Source organism: Zonotrichia albicollis, chromosome Z (assembly GCF_047830755.1).
Source record: "Zonotrichia albicollis isolate bZonAlb1 chromosome Z, bZonAlb1.hap1, whole genome shotgun sequence".
Classification (NCBI taxonomy): Eukaryota; Metazoa; Chordata; class Aves; order Passeriformes; family Passerellidae; genus Zonotrichia; species Zonotrichia albicollis.
Genome location: NC_133860.1, coordinates 35,491,587 through 35,513,939, shown reverse-complemented (window position 1 = coordinate 35,513,939; position 22,353 = coordinate 35,491,587). Strand labels below are relative to the sequence as shown.

At 38.5% G+C, this 22,353-nt stretch overlaps 1 protein-coding gene across 1 annotated transcript; it reads left to right on the top strand.

Annotated features, from left to right (window-relative positions):
- The first annotated feature begins 1,585 nt into the window (after positions 1–1,585).
- Positions 1,586–18,806, top strand: DEPDC1B (DEP domain containing 1B). The gene is made up of 11 exons (XM_074533107.1): positions 1,586–1,718; positions 2,160–2,425; positions 6,342–6,477; positions 8,678–8,805; positions 11,520–11,650; positions 12,693–12,740; positions 13,187–13,327; positions 15,498–15,664; positions 17,158–17,334; positions 18,002–18,187; positions 18,503–18,806. Exons 1-11 carry the CDS (start codon positions 1,671–1,673, stop codon positions 18,662–18,664), a joined length of 1,590 nt encoding a protein of 529 aa, XP_074389208.1. The 5' UTR covers positions 1,586–1,670; the 3' UTR covers positions 18,665–18,806.
- The last annotated feature ends 3,547 nt before the right edge of the window (positions 18,807–22,353 follow it).

Sequence of the window (22,353 nt, the reverse complement as noted above, 5' to 3'; positions counted from 1 at the left end):
GTTGGTCTGGGAGCTAGATCTGCAACTGATTTTTCAAACTCACTTGGGCTTAAATAGGAGCTGAGACTATGCACAGTGAAAACTAAGGAGTGCTGCATGTGGACAGGTGCTGAGCAGAAAGAAGCCAGGAAAACTTCCAATTCCAGCAGTTGAACACTAGCCAAAGGCTTCCAGATTCAGTTGTTTGAGATTAAGAACTAATAAGCAGGAGCAGAAACTGGAGATGCTAATCAATCTGCAGGCTGTCAGCAAGTGGCGTGTCAGATTGCCACTGCATAATAGCTTGCACAGTGGTTTAGTCTTCTGGGAGTTATAAAGCACTTGGAGAGAGAGAATGCAGTGTTTCACAGTGAGTTGTATGGATGCAGCCTAAGAGGATGCCAATGACATCATCTCAAAACAAATCCTGTCCTCCTACACAATGACATCATCTCAAAACAAATCCTGTCCTCCTACACACAACATGAGAATCACACAGTCTTTATCTGAATCTAAAAACTGTGCATCTCATATCCTTAAGTGTATACTTTTGAGTGAGGCTGGAAAGAGGAGTCTAACAGTCAGCTAAGTCATCCATGTTATGGTGAATGTTTACTGACAGTGAGGGGAATAAGGCGATAATTTTGTTTTCCTTAGACCTGGTGGGAAAGCAACACTGGTGTTACCAGTGACTTCTCTCCTGTGAGAGTCCTAAAAATTGACAGAGATAGCTCATCTGTAATAGGCACCACAGGAGCTTCAGTTACATCCCTGCCCATGCAGGACAGGTGACTTGGTATCACAACCTCCTACCTTAAAATGGAGGTTTCCTATTTACTTTCCAAGTAACCCTTTTAAAAAAATACTCATAAAGAGCTAATATACAACAACTGAATGAGTTACGTGGCACCAGCATCAACCCCTGTCATCTGTAGGAATATCAAATGTAATTGCAAGTAATTATCATCCCACATACTGCCTGAATTCAAAACAAAATTCTTTAACAAAAAAACTGATTGGAAACAATTTTAAAATATTGAAAATTGAGTGTTTGGAGGGTTTTTTTTTAGGTTGATATTTTTTTGTTGCTCTGTTTGTTTAATTAACGCCAAGGCTGTGTTCTCTTTATGAGGGCAGCAATTCACTGGCCAATGTTTTCCTGACATGGTCTACCTTGTTGCCACACACAGAATCACCAAATGGGCCAGGTTGGAGGGGACTACAGCAGGCTACCTGGTCCAGCTTATCTACGCGAGCAGGGCCATCTTAGAGTACAGGACTGGCAGAGGATTGAATCCAGATGCTCCTGGCATCTCTACACGAGGGAGGCTCCATAACGTCTCTGGGACATCTGTTCCAGTGCACAGAACCCGCACAGCAAAGAAGCTCCTCCTCATGTTCATGGGGAACTTGCAGTGCATCAATTTTCTGCCCGTTGTCTTCTGTCCTGCGCGGAGCCCGGCACGGCGCGGCCCCGCGGCACGCCCGCCCGCTGAGGCCCCGTACGGGGCCGCCCCCGCCGCCGGGACGGGGCCCCACAGCTCCCCCTCGCGCTCGGCTCCCAGCCCGCCCCCGCCCCGCCAATCCAGCACGGAGCGGGCCCGTCACGTGCCGCGCCCGCCGCCCAATGGGCGAAGGCGGCGGCGCCCGGCTGGATTCAAACGCGGCGCGGAGCCGGCGCGGCCGCGCCCATGGAGCCGCGGCTGGTGGGGCCCGGGCCGTACCGCGCCACCCGCCTGGTGAGTGCCCCCGCCGCCATCCCCGACACCGCCGCCCTCCTGCGCCGCTGTCCCCCGCGGCCACTCGCCCTCCGGCCTCCTGGTGCCAGCCGCTGCTCCCAGGCCGTGGCTCTGCGGGGCGGAGGCGCCCGGGGCTGGCGCGGGGCAGAGGCCGGCTGGGCGGAGCGGCAGGTTGAGCCTTTTGTCCCGGTAAAACCTATGGGAGGCTAGAGCTGTATCCGTAAGTCCGCTGGTAGTATGGGGCTAAAATATTTCAGCTTCCTAAACCTGGTGTTTGTTCTCGGGTCGCCACAGTTTAAATCCTGGGCTTAGATTTCGGTGTTGTTGTGAGAGCAGACCGTGACAAAAGGGTGTAGGTCTGTTTACAGAGCCGGCTGCGTTCTGGCCGCAGGAAAACCTGTCGGGAGAGCTCCCGTAACGACTGGCTTTGTTCTTTCCCAGTGGAACGAGATAATCGAGCTCTTCCGTGCTGGGATGCCCTTACGGAAACATCGCTGTCGTTTCAAGAGCTACGAGCGATGCTTCAAAGCCTCGGAGGCAGTGGAATGTTTGCATGAGCTGCTTGGCTCTAACCAAAATTTTGGCCCAGAAGTGACTCGCGATCAAACGGTTAAGCTGCTTAAAAAATTCCTGAAAAATCATGTAATCGAAGATATTAAAGGAAGGTGGGGCAAAGAGGACTTTGAAGATGATGGCCGTTTATATAGGTAAGCCTCTCTAGGGTGATAAAAAAACCCTGTTTTTTTGGAAACAGGGTATAATAACTCTTGCTCTTGTCTTACAAGCATTTTTGTAGAATGCCTCTGAAAAGTGTTGACACGTTTTCCCCTTTTCCTTTTAAAGACTTTAATTTTCTTAGTAATGGGTAGCTGTCGTGACTTCATGTTTGTCTTCAGTTTTCTTGTCTATTCTGAAATGTTTTTGAAGGTCACTTCTATTCAGTTGCATTCTTTGAATATCAACAAAAGCTTTTGCAGCTTTCACATGGTATTGAGTTCTCATTGCTGATGGCAGACATCAGGTTTGTTGGTGCTGGAAGAGTACATATTATTAGGACACATAGGTGGAAGTGAGAATGCCATTGGTCACCCAGCTCCAATTGTCCTCCTTCACCCCAACCCCCTAACTATTTTGGTTGCTATCTCCACCTTCTTCTGAGAAAAGAGAAAGGCCTTCTGAATCTAAGAAATTTATAACATTTTTTATGCTCCTTAGTTTGTTGATGGACAAGGGACAAAGCTTTATTTGCTTATCCTCAAGGTTGGATAACCCTGTTGAGCTTCTCAGCTGGTGGCTTGTTAACAGAGGAGAAGAAATTTCAGTGTAATAAAAGCTTAGCTTAATGGATTGGATTCTTTGGCCTCTTGTGACCTCAGTTAAGGTTTGAGTGGACAGAAGTTGCAGGGTTTGAATTTGTACCGTCTTCTAGTGTCCTGTTTGGTGCAGAAGTATTATAAAGATCACCATTACTTCAAGTCTAGATTTGTAACTTTTATCATGGTGGCCCTTCTTTTGAGGAAATGGAAGTTCTCATCATGCAAAACATTAGGGAAAATTGGCTAGCAATAAGTTTATGCTTCTACTTATTATAGCTATTATTACATACTCAAATTTTACATTTTCATTTTAAGTAATGATTTCTTTATATTCTCTTTGGGGAAGTATATAGAACTGAATTCCCACTTGATATATATTAAGTCAATTTTTCATTTTGCTCTATTGATCTTTTTATTTCTGGTATCAATTCTTGTCAAAAGATTTATTATGGGGTTTGATAACCGCTAGTGTTATTCTATATTTCTTTGGTTTGGTTTTGCTGTGTTCGTGTGGCTGTGGGGTTTTTTGTTTATTTTGCATTAGCATGAGTATATCTTCAAATTATTTTGTTCTTTTATTTATTTGTATTTTCAGTCATTACTGAGCTGCAGGCTGTGGAAGTTGGCTTGGTGAAATATTTCTGTTCTAATTTTCTGCATGCTCTGCCTACTGATCTGCTATTGGGCAACAGAACTCTTGCTATATATTTTGTGGTGATGTTCTTTCTCCCTCTCCTACTGAAAAAATAACTAACTGAACTTTTTTCAGTTAAAAATTTATACCTTTCATGCATCTTGAACTGGAGCCAGCTTTTTTCCTCACTGGGCTTGGTGCATAAATAAGCCACATACGTTATTCGCTGCTTTAAGTATCAAGACATGCTTCTCCCCTGTTTAAGCAGTTAGACGCAGGTTTTCCAGCCTATTTTAGTGCTGTATTCAATGTCCTGGCAGCTCCCTCTGGTGGGCTATCCTAATGCTACATGTAAAATACAGCGTGTTTTCTCCTCACAGTGCTGATGGAGGTAGTTGTACGAGTCAATTCTACTGACAGTGCTAACTTTGGAAAAGTTACATGCTTCGTACCTTCTGTATAAATTTATGTGTTAACATGCTGTAATGGCACACTGTGGTACACAGTTGTGTCACTCATTTACTTCACATGTAAGTGTAGCTGTCTGCTCTTGTTCATCCACAGAGTATGCAAAAGAAATACTGCCAAAAGCTGGATTGCATGAGAATATTTGGCAAGTATTAAACATGAAGATGAGATCTAATGTGACTTCTAAAAATAGCAAAGACTTATCAGTGTGTCCTGACTTACTGGCTCAGCTGAGTCTGCAATAATGAATGAGAAGTTACAGTTTTGGGAGCTGTTGGACTTTATACTTGTTTTTTGAATCTAAGCCAGTCTATTGAAAGCAAAGGGGTTAGCACTGTTGCAGTGATATCAATCTTTCGGGAATTCTGCAGTAATATTGTTATATCTTGGACATCACTGCTAGTTGACTTTGTTCAGGATCCTTTTTTCTGGATACAAACAGCTATCTCTAGTTCCTCTTTTTATAAACTCCCCAAACTAGTGTTGCTGGCTATAACCAATTCTGATCTTGGTGTGTCAGTCTTGGAGTGTTTCTCGATCCTTTGCTTTGAGTGACATTAATCCTTCTTCATCTAGATCTTGCTGTAATGCTACCTGAGAAAGGGGAATGCACCTCCTTTTTCTGACTCTAAGAACAACTTCTTTTACTGATTGGTTGCAAATCAGGGCAGCAAATGACACAAAGCTAAAAATTGTGAAGAACTGGAGAAGAAACAGGAGAATAGTGTAGTATAGTAAGAAACTACTGAGAATAGTGTAGAATAGTAAGAAACTACTGAGAATAGTGTAAGGCAAAGGAAAAAGGCTTGCGGATATGTGGGTATGTTCTATTTTAACATTAAACTCTTAAGAAATAACTAATATCTGAAAAATGGTTGAGAACACTCAACAGCTGAACATCTGCCATGTAGTCTGGCTTACCATTAAAAAACAGAGTAAATCTTGCAGGATGAGAGTCAGGTACTTGTTCTGGTTCTGGGGGTTTGTCTGACGGGGGTGATATCTCTGTGTTGCAGATGTGCTGTTGAAGGGCACTGTGGAATATGCTCAGTGTGTGTGGTCAAAACAATCAATGTGTTTAACCATTCAATGTAACAGTACTGGACTAACCAAACTGTAGAACAAATCTAAATGAAAAACTTGTTAAATGTTCCAAGTGCCTTTAGAGGATGAGGTGACATTTTGGAGAAACTTGAGAGTTTCTCAAGCATTTTTTTCTGGGAGGATACATATGTATGCTTTCCAGCAGTGTGCAAGTTTTTGTTGCAAAGTCACTGACATATCTGTCTTTTACATTCTGTTTTAAAAAAGTTAATGAGGCTTAAGCAGTTGCTTAACGCATCAGCAATCTGAGCATCTAAAACCTGGGTGTGCAAGTCGACAGGATTGGATCTGGGCCAGTCTGAAGAGGTGTTTCCATTGAACTGATTTGTCTTTCTGATACACTGTCATTAGTTCCTTTGTACATGCTCTGACCTGAGCTTAGCAATAATTTGGTGCTGGTCAGCCTGGATAGTTTGTTTTCCTTCTTTTCTACAAGGGCTGGTTTGGGGCTTATTTCTGCTAATTTCTTCAAGGCACTTCTTGAAATGCCTTAAGAAGTCAAATAGTTACCTGCAAAACCAGCTGGAAAAAAGAACTGCAGGATATGTTCCAGAAAAGAACTGCAGGATATGATCTTCGCACAGAAAGCATGTAAACGCAGAAGAACCTGGTAATGTGGGCAAAACTTTGTGTGGACACTTGCATGCACTCTAACTAAGTCTGAGTGTTAGTCATGTGACTTAGCTATGTAGCTTTGCTTTAGGAGATGCATGCTAACAAAGCACTTGACATGGGGGAAAACATCCCCACGGCTTTTTCAGCAGGATCAACATCTCTTAGTGAAGATCTATGTCATTGTCTATGCAAAGACCACTAGTGCTATAAGAGACGCACTGGGTGCCAGAGATTCACCCAAGGCTCAGCTGTGTCGTGGGAGGTACAAAGCACCTGAACTGATGTGGAGCTGCAGCTGGAGGGCAAACAAGACACTCCGCAATGTTTTACATATCATACAACGCCAGTCTACAGCGAACTAAGTTGAGCTGTGAATGTCCAAAGCATTTGTTGTGTTTTTGCATGTGAAGGCTGACTACAGTTTTGCATTGGTAAATAGGGATTAGATTGGCATTCAGAGACTTTAAAAATGTTCTCTAATTGTAGATTTCCTCCTTCCTCGCCACTGAAGTCATACCCAAAGAAACCTTCATGTGGAAAGGAAGTAATTAAATTTCCAGACTGGAATGAACCAAGGGCTGGCCCTTCTCAAGAACCCATCCCAGTGAAATCCGTCGCAATGGTAAGGCACCCAGTTTTACTTCCCCAAACAAAAGCATATTTGGAAAGCAAAACTGAGCTGATGACCTCTGTGCTGTGTCACAAAATACTTGCTTGTAAAATTAAATGCTAAATATTTTTATTCTTAACTTTTGTGAAGTTAATGTTTTCTTAAAATTTGCTGGAGAAGTAATATTTTAGTGTTCTTTGTGCTACACATTAAAATGCCCTGAGGAACCTGAGTTCCATATGGGTGTATTTTCCCATATTTCATTCCAGTTTGCTGAAATTCCAATAGGGCATTTATTATATTACCAGACAAAATAGTCACACTGTAACTCTTATTTGGACACTTCAGATATCAGAATATATACAGTTATTACAACCTTCCTAGCTGCTGTAAGTACTGGTACTGACTCAATTTCCTTTTTCATAAGGAATATGTTTTGGCTAAGGAGAAGTGGTCGTGATTTTTCAGTTATCTTTGTAAGCTCAGGAAGTCATCTGGCCTCATACTTATGTGGATTGATCCAGCCTTTATAAAATTGTTGGAAAAACTTGGTTTTATTAGTAAACCAAAATTGTATCAACTCTGTTCACCTTGACATAGTAAAAGAATAGGCTTCTGGAGTTGTGTATATTCTGAGGTCTTCCTTCAGTGTATCTTGTATGTGTGCGTTCTCATAATTTGTGAACTAAGGATTTCGTTGATGATTTTTGCCTTTCTATTACTGCCCTGCAGAGCAGGAGTCTAGCCTTAGATTTTTTGATAAACCATAGTCTATTTGGAAAAGTAGCTCCTACCATTTTGCTAGATATCTAAATGTTCTGAATGAATGGTTATTCCATACTTACAGTCCAACTGTGTACAAATCAACTGTACTCTTCATGTACAGCAAGCTTCTGAAGAGGAAAGGCATGGTCCTTAGTGCTTCAATAGTAGATAGAAGAAAAGATGGTGCCAAAGACAGGAAATGAGAATGAGAAGGTGGAGTATTTTAGTTACTGAGCAAGTATCTGTTGAAGGTGTAACATATTACAGCCTCCAGCTGTGCCCTGAATTTCCATCCAAGCACCCTGGCCTGATAAGAATTAGCAAATGTCTGCATCTGACTTGGATGCAACAGCATAGAGTTTGGCATAGCTCAAAATCTCTTCCATTGGCAGTTTGGATTAATACAGTGGACTGTAAGTGAGGCAAAGCTACAAGCTTCTTTCTGCTGCCTCTTTTATAATTAAGTCTAGCTTCCAATGCAATGCTGAAGTAGACAGCTGAAAATTATGGTACCTTGAATTGCTTCAGCATCAATCTGAGCACTTAGTGGCTGTGTGTAGATTGATGAGCATGGTTGTGTGTCATGAAATACTGATGTGAAAGACCAGACCCTTAATTTCAGAGGGTACTATTTGCTTCCAACTAGCTCTAGTCTAGTCTGCCATGGAATGAGAGACAATTAGTGCTTGGAGTATTTAAGTGCAATCCTGGAATGCATTTTGTGGTCTGGTTATAAGGAAAACTTTTAATGTGCTTTAGCACTGGTCTGTAGTGTAAATCAAAGAGCTGGAATGACTAGGAGTTTTCCCTTGAAAAGAATGCTGCTGATACAAGCTGCAGTGTATGTCCACCCATTGATACCTTGATGACAATGTTCAAGAATAAACTTGGATATGAAGGTTGCATAAAGTATAGTGGTCTTCTGCATTCTCAGCTTTACTTTACACTTTTGTAATGGTGGACTAGATCTGATGGGTGCCTTCAGATGTAGTGATTTGCTTTTACTTTCTTTATGTATAGAACCTGTTATTAAACTTAATGTTTAGTTATTTTAGTGTATGCTGAGCAAGGATTTTTTTTTCTAATTCGTTGGTATCATAATTCTCCAGTAACTTTTCCATAAACAGATGGTTAATCTTAAAATGGCAGATGAACTGATTTTAATCATGAATAGGACCTGAACATAGAATTAAAGGCCATTGACTCCTGAACTCTAATGGTTATTCTGACACATTTAATTTTTCAGCTTTGGAACAAGTTATGGAATTGAGAAGCCATGTGTAAGACTGAGAAAATATTTCATTTCTCTTAGACACAAATACTTACCTTGCATCCTGAAGACTTCACTGGAATTTAAGAACACTTGCAATTTTGTACTATAAATGTTTTATACTGTTTAACACTTGAAAAGCCACCAGTTAATGAGGAGGGTTTTTTCTGATTTCAGAACTCTGAGATGTGGTACAAGCGACACAGCATAGCTATCGGGGAAGTACCAGCATGCAAACTTGTGTTCCGCAGAGAACTAACACAAACAAATATAGAAGAGATATGGAAATCCATGACTTTATCACGGTGAGTATACTTATGAGTCATTTGCTCTTATAGTAAAACTGTGTAGTGGGTAATAGTCTTGTCTATCTTCTCTGGTAATACTTGTAATTTCACCCACTCACTTTTTATCGTTGCCTTCAAAGCCATAGTGTCTAGACTAACTCTACCACTTGTTATTTGGCTAGCAAACTCAGCAAATAAAGTCTGGAAAAAAACTTCACTGTGCTTAGTACCTTTTGACTTCTGCACATTGTGTTATACAATTCTTTGTTGTGTGGGCTTTGTCTTGTTTAATCACTTTTTTTCTCTGTCTCTTTTTCTTGTTGCTAAGAAATAAAAGCACTTATGTAGAAGTGCTATGGAACCTTTCAATGGCAAGTACAATACTTTGTATGAGATAAATGGCATAGCTAATTGAGTGCTGAAGCTTTGAGATTCAGCTTAGAGATTCATTTACTACATTCAAATGGAATCTCCTATGCAAAGTTAAAGCTATTGCTTTGGACTATTTCTGCAGAGGAAGAAATAATATACACTAATGATATTACAGCATGGTTGAGGTCTTACTGAGGATGACTTTAGTGTAAACCTAGCACATTATCTGCACGTAATGAGCTTGGGGCTGAGGTGAGCAGTTTTGGTGACAGCATGATGGGCAGCAGACGGCATGTGTATTCATGGGGGGGGTTTCCTGAACCAAGGAAACTTCAGGGGAATGGAGAGACACCCTGGTAGACTAGAGCTCACATGGCAGCAGCTGATAGGACCTGGACAAGTGAGACTGGGGCAGTGGTGGCCAAGCCCTCCTTCACATAAAGCTCTACCTACCAAAAAGACCGTGGTGGGCAAACAGGGTTGGCACAGCAGATTGTGTGGAAGGATGCTGAAACCCTGACAGCTTGAGCAGTGAGCAGTAGCATTCATGTCACAGAAAGTCCTGGACTCTAAGTTTGATGATTGACCCTGGAATTCCCACAGTTCTGTGCTGGAAAAGTATGACTGTGGGAATAGGGAGACTCACAACTGATGCTGAATTTGTTTGAAATTTTCTGCTCAAGCTGGATGTGCTTAAAGCTATGAAGCCCAATGGGATTAATCCCAGGGTATTGAAAGAGCTGGATGATATTGCAGGATCTTTCTTCTTATTTTTTCATTTATCTTGAAATTCTAGAGAGGCCTCTGTTGTCTGGAAGCTGGCAAATATTTTCTCAACTTTAAGAAAGCAAAGAACAAAGACCTTGTTAATTACAGCCTGTCAGTATCACTTCAGTGCCTGTAAAATTATGGAAAATTATTCTGGGAGTTAATAATAAAATATTTGAGAGACACACAGTCATTGGTCACAGCCAGCACAGTTTCAAAACAGGAAAATACTATGTAACCAATTCAATTTTCTTTTATGACAACGTCACCCATCTAGTTGACCAAGGGAAACCAGTTGATGTGGTTTGTTTGCATTTAAGCAAAGCTTTTGATATTGTCTCTCACAGTATCCTTCTAGATAAACTGTCCAGCATGCAGCTTGATGAGCCCCATAATATTGTTGGGTGAGCAGCTGGCTCTTGGGTCAAGCACAAAGGATTGTGGTAAATGTGGCTATCTCTGGTGGGCAGTCATCAGTGAGGCTCTGCAGGGCTCCATTCTTGGGCCAGAGCTCTTTCAGGTTTTCATAAATGATATAGATGGGGGAATTGGATGAACCTTAAGTTTGTCCGTGATACTGAGTTAGAAGGAACTTTGGACTCCTTCAAGGGTGGACAGGGCCTGCAGTGAGATCTGCATAGAGTAAAGAGCTGTAGAGTCACCAAAGCTTTGAGAAAGCTAAGGGGTGCCCTCAGTGCAGCCTACAGTTTCTGGAGAGGGGAGTGGGGGGAGATGTGGAAGATCTCTGGTGACCAGTGATAGGACAAGGAGATGGAATCAAGCAGCTGGGGAGGTTCAGACTCCACATTAGGAAAAGGTTCTTCACTCAGAGAGTGACTGGGCACTGGAACTGCCTCCCTGAAGAAGTGGGCACAGCGCCAAGCCCTACAGAGTTCAAGGAGCATGTTGGCTGTGCTTTCAGTTACATGGTATAGTTTTAGGTATTAAAATTTCTAGACCTTTTCTAGGTATAAAACAAAACTTTTTTAGGGCTATGAAGATTGTGAAGGGTCTAGAAGGGAAGACATGAGGAGTGGTTGAGGTCTTCTGGCTTCTTAACTTGGAGAAGAGGATGCTGAGAGGACATTGCAGTGCAATCTGTGATGGGAAGTGGCGGAGAATACACTAATCTCTGCTCTGTGGTGGCCGGTGACAGGACTGAGGGAATGGCTTGAGGCTGTCACGGGAGGTTTAGGTTGAATATTAGAAAAAGAGTCCTCATCCAGGGAGTGGTTGGGCACTGGAACAAGCTCCCCTGGCAAGTGGTCACAGCACCTAAGCCTGACAGAGTTCAACAGGTGTTTGGACAGTGCTCTCAGGCATGTAGTATAATTTTTGTGGTTGTGCTGTGAAGAGCCAGGAGTTGATCTTTGTGGATCCCTTCCAGTTTAGGGCATTCCATAAATCTAGGCAGTTTTGCGAGAAGCAGGAATTGCGCTGAATGGTCCTTCAACTGTCATCCAACTGGAGATATTCTCTGTGAAATGAAAGTCTCTTTATTTTCTGAACTGTATCCTAATTGTATCCTAATACTTCATGTTTGCCTTTTCCAGATTAGATGGTGTATGACCTATGTTTATGTATTTTTGCAGATTACAAAAGGTGTTGGGTTTGGATTCTCTGGATGAAGTGTTAGACACAAAACTTGTGAATTCAAAACATATAGTTCAAAATGTATATAATGTCAATAAGCAAGGCATTGTCACTTTAGAGGACAAATCAAGTGAGTATTTTAGAAAATTTCTTTTCTTTTAAAATATTGCAATCTACTTTGTAAAAACTCTAGTTTTTATAATGCTATTGTTTTTAAAATGCTATTTTTCTCCTCTGGTATCCCAATAGTAAGAGTCAGCATTTATTCTATTTATTCTATATTTACTCTCTTAAGCAGATTCTGGCTTTAGTAGGGTTGAAAAATGAATATAAGACAGAAGCAACTTTTTACCATTTATAAATACAGAGATATTAATCACTTCAAGGTAACTTTCTTGGCCCTATCCTTTTAATTACCCGAACTGGAGTGTTTACATGAAGAAAAAATGTATTAAAAGTACATTGACAGATCCAAAATGTACATTGGGAGAGTTTTCAGTATCAAAAATTGTAAGAGAGTGAAGATGTGCATTGAGAGAGTTTTGAGTTTTGAAGATAGTGCCATGTTTAAAACTGGTTTGCACATCAGAGAAAAAATAAAGCAACTTTACTGCTCTGATCTATCAAAGTATTATTGCCACCAAGATTTTAATGAGATTTGTAGAGAAATTTAAATATGACATTAAAACCTGGTTTGGTTGTGAATAAAACTGCCTTCAGAGCATATCTGTGCTCATTTCAAAGGCAGCTGGACCATTTCAAAATATCAACTTTCTCCTAGCAGAAATGGCAAAACTGAATATATGAGTGCTTTTCTTGGGTACAAAGTATACACTTCATCGTATGGCACCAGGGAAGGCTGTATCTAGAACTGGTATAGTCTGCCTTTTTTTTTTTCTTTTAGAGTAGGTAAAAGATTTGTGATATGACCTGTTTTGCTGATTGAGCTGCAAGGGCAGAATGCATAACTGTATGATAGTAGTGCAGGTACTGAAGTATAGATGTAATTCAGGCTAGATCCTGCATTAAGGTATAGCCTGCCTTTGGAGTCACTTGATTTACCACACAGGAGGAATGTTAAATTGTTTTCCGCTTTGCTTTTGTCTAACAGTTGAATATTTTTCTTGTTTTTTCTTTTTTGTCATTTTAATTTCTGTTTCTTCCCTTTGCAGAGGAACTACCTCATTGGATATTATCTGCAATGAAATGTCTAGTAAATTGTAAGTAAATTCAGAAAGGGAGAAAGATCCCACAAACAACCCACCCCCCAAAAAATAAATTGAACTGTGTCTATACCACTCTATTAAATCCTGTATACAATGATTTTTTAAAAGAAAGTTGGAAAAGACTTGTCAGCATGTATTCTCCTTCCAGTCTAGCTTATTTAAATTAATAATATAAAGGTTTAGCTAGTCTATTAATGTTTTTCCTCTACTTTGTATCTTCACTAGACCTATTGGGAATAGATCAGTAAGTAGTAGATCAATAAAGTTTCATTTATTTTGAAGAATTAATCTTTTTTTTTATTTTTTTTCCCTCTAATGATCCATCTTAATGGGCTGGATTAGAAAACACTGATCTGCTCAGTGGCTGAAAATCAATATTCTCTCTTTTTTGCTCCTTTTTGTTTTGTTGTGTTTTTTTTTTTTTTTTTTGTTCTTTGTAGGGCCCAGCTGTTCAGATCTGAAGCAGCCTACATACTCAGGCTTTGAAAGAGATGTCTTCAAAACGATAGTGGACTACTTTAGCCAGATGAAAGAACCTCTTCTCACATTTAATTTTTTTGATGTTTTTGTTAGTGTGTTAGGTAAGTAGTTTGGAATCTAATGAAAAAAAAAATTCTTTAGAGTTAATTTTCTGGAGTCAGTTTACCTTAAATAATATCACAGATTAATTATTTATGGCCTGTCCTTTCCATTCTACATAGAGAACAGTTTGATATTTAAATTTATTTCATATCACACAGTGGTTTTATTTTTGTCTTTTTAATCACATTAGTTCAAGTCTTTCATTGCTTGTCTTTATATTATTAAAGGCCTCTGTTCATTGCTCAGCATGCAACTGATGGATTTTAATAGATTTTTCTTTTTTCACAAGTGCTTAAATGTCTTAAAAACTCTCATAAGCTTTTAGAAATTGCTTGACTGAAGTCTAGATTAGAAAGGATTAGGGCTTTAAGCACAGTTTTTAACCCTGGAAATATGATATTTAAAGGGAATTGAAATACTATGTTGCTTTAATTTAGAAATGTCATTAACTAATGTAGTATTTAAAAGAAGCAATGTTTTAGTTATTAAATAGAACTTTCCAGAGTTCACACTATATTAAAATTGACAATTCTGATCCTACAGATGGCTTACTGAAAGACAGTAAATAGAAAGACGGTAAATAGTAAGACAGTAAATACTTGATTATATTTTATGTAATCAAATTTCAGAAAGAACAATTGAGTTGAAAAGCAAACCCGCTTTGTAGCATGTTAGTTTTTTGAGCTTCTTTCTGTGTGAACAACAGTGTTTTTAGTAAACTATGGAGATGAGAAAGGAATCTAGAATGACACTTCTGTTTCTGGAATTTAGTATATATACTTTGTGAATTGTCAATCTTGCTTCATGTGAAATATAAATCAATTTTCTGACTTATTTTTTTTAATCAGCTCTTGTTTATATCTTTAAAACTTATTCTTCTGCTTTCATGTTCTGTTTCTGTTTGCTTTTCCTTTTTTTTCACATCTTTCAGGTTTTACTACTATCATTTCACACCATTTTGTAAACGTAAAAGTAGAAGAAAAAATTCATGCCAGTATGTATGTGGAAGCAATGAAAATTGTGCTATGTTTCTAGAAGTCAAACATTAATTTTGTGATCTCTTTAAAAAAAAGTGAAGTGTTGATATGGAATCATTCCTTACTCTTCTAAGCATATGCATCAATATGCATGCCAAATCTTCCTTTGAAGTTAGAAAAAGCTTTACTATGAAAATTAGCTTCAGTATTTTACCCCTCTCCTTGAAATGTCTTACCTAGTCCACACTTCTTTTCCAATATGAAACAGTTTCCATGTTTTACCTCATGGAGTTTACCAGAATTGTGGATGAGGAGATAGCAGTGGATACTGTTTATGTTGAGAACAGTAAGGCTTTCAACACTTGTGTTCTATTCCATCCTTCTAGGAAGTACAGGCTGGATAGGTGGGTAGTGAGGTAAACTCAGAAATCGGTTCAGTTGCTGGGCTCAGAGGGTTGTGATCTGTGGCACAAACTCTGGCTGGATGTCAGTCAGTGGGAAGCATCCCAGGGCTGGTAGTGTGGCCAGTAATGATTATCACTTTGTTAATGACCAGGGAGGTGGCGCATTCTGTCCTAAACTTGGGCACAGTGCCCTAAACAAGCATGCAAATTAAAATGGGGAAAAGTAGCTTATGCAGCAGTGTTGTAGTACCATGCAGAGTAACCTCGACTGGCTGCAGAAATGGGTAAACAGGAATTAGAAAAGGATAAATGTCAATTCCTCTCCTGAGGAGGAATAAGCAGAATTAGGTGCAGATTTAATATCTATAGGTGTGAGGTGCATGTATAAGCACATTTTCTTTCCCTGTGATTGTTGTCACAGACGTAACAATTTATCTAACATGGTTGCTATATCTGTGCATACCATTCAGTTGCGTTTAGTGCTGAGGTAATAAAAGAGCAAAGGATGAAAAAAAAAAGCTGTAATTTTTAGTGTATTCTAATATTTAGAGTTGGGGATTATGGCTATCAATGTCTTCCAGTGCATCAGAAGAAGATCTTCTAAAAACTTAAGTCCTAGTAGTCCAAATCTAGTGATATCTTTCTAGTCTCATTGGGGAGTAGAGCTCTAAGGCAATCTTGAGTGAGTAAGGGAATTTTGCGAGTTAGATTTATAAATGTTATGTTAAATGTTATGGAAATATATAACTGAGAAATGTTCCCCAACCTTCTGATCTCATATAAACCAGGACTGCTGCAAAAACCCAGCAAGGCTGTAGAAGCTCTTCAGATATCTTGCCTCCTACTGCCGCCAGAAAATAGGAAAAGACTACAGCTTTTGGTGAGAATGATGGCAAGAATTAGTCTAAACCAGGATTTGCCACGTCTTTCTGAATCAGTGAGGACCAGAACTTTGGTATGTATAAGTGTAAGGTAAAAGGTCTGGACAGATTTTTGGAGAACAGGTTAAAGATTCTTACTGGAGATTATGAACAAAATGCAATTTGCTTGTTTGAGGAACTAGTTTGTCTGTCCCAGCTATTTGGAAAGCTAATCTGGATTTGAATAAAGTGGGATTTCATGGCAATTTTTGAGCATGCAAAGAATTTGCTCAGAATTTAGAGGTTTCCTTACCTTTCCAAGTTAAATCACCACTGATTTCACTATTGAGTAGGAAAAAAGCACAAACAAACAAGCAACCCCCAAAAACAAACAATCAAAATCAACCAAAAAAAAAAAAAAGCATATGAAGTCTCTGGTGTTCTTTATCACTTCAGACAGTGTGAATGAAAAAAACTGCCTGTTTCAGTCATAGCTAGAAATATGGAGCTGAATGTTCTGATTGGCCTGTTTTCAGCCATTCAAAAAAACTAAAATCCCACCTGTTTGTTTCAGTAGTTGGTTTTTTTTCACCACACACAGAAGTGTCTTAAAGTAAGCTCCAATTTTTGCTAATTCTTCTGTAGGAACTTATGTAGTGATATCACTACACTGATGTGTGCAGCAACACCTTATTACAAAATCATTAGGCATGACTTAACTATTCTGATGAGCTAACAACATATATTTATTTTGTTTAATTTAAAAGTCTTTGAAAATTAAGTGCAATGGAAAACTAAGCTGCAGAGCTATTCTTTAAAAATCCTATAACAGCATGTAGAAATCTAAATGTGCTCCACAGCAAATAAGTTTTTAGAGAACTCTGAATAGCATTTGATTAAAATAATAAAATTTTTTACTGCCAAGGTTATAATTTAATTAACTGTAAGTGGTCTTTCATTAAAATTATTGTTGTAATTGAAATGTTGATTTTAGAAGTGAGTCCTTGTAGTCTGAGTGTTTTGTACAAAGTGTTAATTCAGCAATGTAATGTATGGTACATCACAAAAGTCTTTATTAAAATCTTCTGTGATTTTAATGTTTTAAGTGATTGGTGCACAAACAGAAACTCTTGTAACTGAGTGCTTGAGCACAAGACTACCTGAAGTTAACTAGACCTGAAATTTTATTTGATGATTTCAGAATTGTGGTTTCAGGTTTTCCGTCTGGTGCCTAATTTCTATTAAATTTCTGTGTTATTTTAAAAACAATCTCTAAATACGTATACCCTATTTAAATAGCCATGTGAAGCGGCTATTTGATAAAGTCTTGAGAATAAAATGGAATTCATTCATTCTATATCTAAAGTCAGGAGTGGATTATCTGTGTGAAGCAGGAGCAATCTTCAGTGCACTCACATGTCACTGTGCATAATACATCTAAAAAAATATTGATATGTTTGAAGTGCAGTAAGTATTGTGATGTTAAAATATTTGTTCTAAAAGTTCACTTTTTAAATGTAGCCTGATTCTCTACTCCTCACTCCCAAACAGAAAAATATATTATAATGATGTGTGTATTTTCCCTCAGATGGTTCAGGCATTTTCCCATTGTATTCTCTGCTCAAAGGATGAAATAGACTTGGATGAACTTCTTGCTGCTAAACTAGTATCTTTTCTCATGGATAATTATCAAGAGATCTTAAGTGTTCCTTCTGCTTTAAAGTCTTCCATAGAGGATCATGTTGTACATCTCCAGAGAGTCCAAGTAAGTATCTTGTGAAAAAGCCTCTTTTGTCTCTCTGTTTCTAGATTGAACTTGTCCTTTGTTCTCCGAAGATCAACAGGTCTTACAAGGTTTTGTTCTGTCTCTGTTAGCTTTTGAGATCTAATTAATTTTGACTACTGATATTCAAGCACAACTATGTGTTTAAATGAAATTAAACAAATATTGAATTTGTTTAGAGATGAGAAGTCTCAAATATGTTTTCCTGTTTGTCAGCACTATCTTTCCATGGAATGGGCAAACTATGTTTGTGGTAGTGAAGAAAACAGAATTATTATAAAGTGTTTTCATTCTTGTTCTTTTTTTTTTTCCCCCTTTAGAACCATCCTTACTTGCTCAGTTTTTTCATCTGTTTCCTGATATCGTAATTTCTTTTTGTTCAAAGATGATTTTTAGTTCTTTTGTTTATTTCCTACTAGAAAAGTAATTTTAAACTTATTTCAAAAGCTGAATAGGCTTCCTTTCTGTCATGTTTTTTGACTTACTGGAACTCACTCAATTAGGGTGGAGGTAAAAATTACAGTTCAAGGTCTCTATTTAGTTTTCCTCTACTTAATGTCTTGGAGTGGTCAATTGATTAAGCCAATCTATGCAAGTGTTTTGCAGAAAACCTAGCTTTTTTTTTTTTTTTTTTTTACTGTATCTTCAGATAAAATATGCTGGGGCTGATAGTGATGCAACACTTCCTCCTCCATCATTTTGTCACCAAATCACTACGGGTGAATTTGAATACCAAAGGGCAACTCGCTCTCAAGAACCACTGGCAGCTTTGTTGGAAGAAATTGTAATGAATAAAGAAATATCTGTGAAGGATAAAAAGAAGAAACTCAAGCAAGTAAATAAATTTTTCTCCACAGTTTCTAATTTCAATTTGAAAATATTTATCAAGTCTTAGACATGCATTCTTCTAGAGAAATACTGAAATTGAAAACAGTGGCTACGCATAGGGATGTCAAGATTTATAATACTTTAGAACAACTATGCTGTGATGAATCAACCCAAATCAGAAATACTGCCTAATTTTCTATATAGCAGTGTAGAAAGTCCATTAGAGATATAATTTCCCCATTCCAGAAATGCAAGCTTCACTTTAATAGTTTATTGTACGTGTCTGAACAAATTCTTAATTTGAATTAATGTACTTTTCTAGTTTCAGAAATCTTACCCTGAAGTGTACAGAGTACGATTTCCTAGCCCTGAAACCGAAGCGATGCTATTTCCTGAAAAAACTAAACAGAAACCACCAATACTGATGTGGGCCTTAAAAAAGCCTTTTCAGCCGTTTCACAGAACCAGAAGCTTTCGGATGTAAATGGTTTGAAATATATCAGCAAACCAACAGAGACACAGTGTATTGTCAATGGATCTCATGCAAAAGGAGCCTGAGCAGCATATGGTTACTCAAAAAAAACCTACTGGGGATACTGCTAAGATCATAGAAAATGTTGAAAGAAGAGGAGAGTATTGAGGTTGTAGTAATAGTGAACCTCTATCAGTATTTTTGTAAAGCATTATTTTTTTAAATGTCTGTTACTTTAAAACAAGCAAAAAAACAGAAAAAAAACTAAACAAACCCACCGCACACTCAAGGGGATTATTCTATATATGGGTGATAATGTACACTTGCTGTGGTTTGTTTTGACTATAATTTTAAGGCCTAAATGTATTTGAATGTAATGTATTCTTTGTAATTAGTCAACAGCTTTTTTCCCTCCCTGAAAATGAGTGTCTTGCATAAACTAGGCTGTATCAGTGCACATATAGTGTGAGGAATTAACTTACTGTACATGCTTGAATAAGTATGAAACACTGGATTTTGCTTTGCTTTTTGTGAGAGATTAATATTAAAAGTTAATGATGCAATCAATTGGCTGTTTGCACCCCTCAACCACAGGGGAAGGGGAGTGTTTTTGGGTATGTGGTTATGCAACTTTTTGGTCTGCTCAGGTGCAGAGGGGATGAGCACCCATCACCAGAAGATGACCATGACAAACCCACCTTTATGTAGCAGCAAGCTAGGGTTTGAGACAGATAAGGGAAAACACCTCCAAGAAGCATATCCTGCAATGTTGCTGGTTTGCTGGTTTTTATCATGCTAATTTCCTCCCTTGCACAACTGGCTCAGGCAGAAGATTCTCTCCCATCCTGAGAGGTACAGGAACATTCACACTTAGGCCTGAGGGTGTTTATTCCTTCTGTTAAGGCAGAACTGGCTCAACTAAGCTGGCATGACAGGTGGGTCGTGTCTGCCTCCAGACTTATTTCTTGGGCCTGCCGCCAGAGGACTGCAAATGATCCACAGTGGTGCAAGAGACATAGTAAAACTCCTCCCTGAGGAGAAATACCTCGGCATTCCCACCTGAACCTGTGGAACCGATTGGACTTTGGGTTTCAGGGATTTCCCTTGGCCTTAATGGATTGAAATTTTAACTGTTACTTGAACCACTGGACATCTAAATTGCAACAATCAGGTTTCATAGGGTGGTGATACCTTTCCTCTTCGCTATCTGTTCTTATTCTTTCTTTTTATTTTCCTTGTATATTTTCTCAAGTGTAATAATTTTACTTTTATATTGCTCTATTTCTATAGATAATAACCAAATCTGTTATATATTTCCTCTCCGTTTTAACTAAATTATTCCAAAATGAACCTGTTATCTGTCTGCCCCTCTGTCTGTCTATCTGTCTATCTATCTAATCTTTTTATTTATAAAACCCCCACTATGCATTCAGTGTTGCATCACTCTAGTGTGCCCTGAGGGATCTGTTGACAAGAACCTCAGTTAACCTGCTTCAGGGGCAGATTGTAACATTGCTGACCCTGAACATGGCAGATTTATTTTTGAAAAGTAGTTCTCAATTTCCTGATTCATATGGTGCATTACAGGTTGAGTGTCCTTCCTTTCAAATTCCATTAACTTTTTGTAATTCTGACCTATTCTGATAGGCAACCCAGCCTTTTCCTCCTATTTTCTTACTGCAAATTGTACAAAGCTGGGTGCTTGACAATAGAATGTACTTTACCAGAAAATTTTAAGGCCTTGAGGTTCCTCTAAAAATGGAATTCAGATATTGAAGTGGCATTGTAGCGTACAAGCATTTATGGATTTGATTAATTTTGCATTATGAAATCTAGTGTGCCTATATCCTGATTGTACATATTGTAGTTGATTCTGAGACCACTTTTTTATCTATTAAAGCATTGCTCTTTTCCTGTACATACCTAGAGTCATGATTTCATGCTATTCATTAGAGATTTGAAAAGCAGCATTTCATAGCATATTGAATGTCAGGGTAGTCTGTGCTGGAGAGAAGACACCGGACATCAACAAATTTCTGAAATTTTAGTAGAAAATGTACTGCAGTATTGACAGCATTTGTACATTGCTAACTTCCTGACCAGTCAGTAAGTTTCATTATGTACATTACAAGGTGGTTACTTCTTGGGTTATAGATTGGGTTATTTCTTAGGCAGTGTGATATTGAACAGTACATCCTTTCATGATGTGTTCTCACAGAGATACTTGGACTTCATATCAACAATCTTAAGCAAATTTGATACAGAAAGATACACTTTTTAATTAAGAAAATATAAAAATTACTTTTAAAAGTGGTCTGAGGCCTTTTCTAACCTTTTGTGCTAGGTCTTCAAGGGTGAGAAAATCTTAGATATGTCATAGTATTCTGTGTATGTTTACGTGCTGTCAAACTTTGACTGCAACTAAACTACGCACATGTATTTTGTTACTTCAGTAATCCATGGAGTATAATAATGAGCAAGGCTGCTTGGAAGCAAGTCTTGCATAAAAGTGGAAGCCCATCCTAAGGGATCTCTGCCACCACTTCCTAAATTGCAGAGGAGAAGTTGAAGCCAATCTATCTGCCCTTTGAAATAATTTTACTGCCTGCCAATAAGCCTTCTGCTGTCCTGTTGAAATTTCCCTATTATCCCTTTTAAAAAATATGTAGTCTTCCTGAGTCTATTTTAAATAGCAATTAGAGAAGCTGAAGGTAAGACTTATGATTTTATGAATTATCATTCTTTTGTTTCAGAGATCTATGACTGTGGTAAAAAAAACCCTAAAAAGTCCATTTGCTCACAATTTCCAAGACTGTGAAAAATACAAAATATCTTTGAAAAGCTTGGAGAAACTTTAGGGAGAAAATTCTATTTAAGATCATAATCTCACAGACTGAATTTCAACCGTGCTCCTGTCTTGGGAGACATTTTAGAAAGGCTTTCAAGAGCAGAAGTTATGGGAGTATGGCTCCTTATTACAGCTGAGCCTAGTACAAATATGCAAGATGAATAGGGTAGGAACACAAAAGTAAGGTTAACTAGGTAAATTTGCCTATTCTTTTCAGGGCGCAGGTTAGAAAAAGTAAGCTTGAAACCTAATTCAGGGAAGACTCTAAGCTTGGTAAAATATCTCAGAAAAAAACAGAGATTGTCTAACTCTAAACTGTAGGCAATAGAAACTTTACTTTTTATATTAGCTTTCTCAGGAATTTAGTATTTACTTCTGTGTTAAAGCCATGTGATGTCTTGATATTGCCAAGACTGAACATCATGGCTTCCCCTGGGTTTATTTCCCTTGAACCATGAGGCCCACAAGCCAAACTTTGTTTTGCTCTTCTAGTGACTGTTCTGAAGCCCCTCACTAAATGGAGCTGACATTTTTTTAAAGCAGATCAGGAGGAAGACTCAATAAAGGCAGATGTTGCTGCTTTTTTGGTCTGGTTAAACCTACGTTTATCATCTAAGTGGAGCATCTGGTGTAGTCTTGTAGGTAAGAAGGAGCTAATTTTTCTAAAATTTGGATAATATTTAACTTTGTAGTACAAGTATTTTGTAGTACTTGTAGTACTAGTGTAATGCCACTAGTTGTCAAGGCAGTATTAGACTTTTTGAGCAAGATCCTGCAGCAGAAACATTGTATGGGAGGGGTTTTTTGTGTCTTGCTTTGTTGGTTTTTTGGTTTGGTTTGGTTTGGTTTGGTT

Coding starts and splice junctions, on each gene's coding strand:
- DEPDC1B (XM_074533107.1), top strand. CDS start 1,671: ATGGAGCCGCGGCTGGTGGGGCCCGGGCCGTACCGCGCCACCCGCCTG. Junction 1,719..2,159: donor CGTACCGCGCCACCCGCCTG/GTGAGTGCCCCC, acceptor GTTCTTTCCCAG/TGGAACGAGATAATCGAGCT. Junction 12,741..13,186: donor AATGAAATGTCTAGTAAATT/GTAAGTAAATTC, acceptor TGTTCTTTGTAG/GGCCCAGCTGTTCAGATCTG.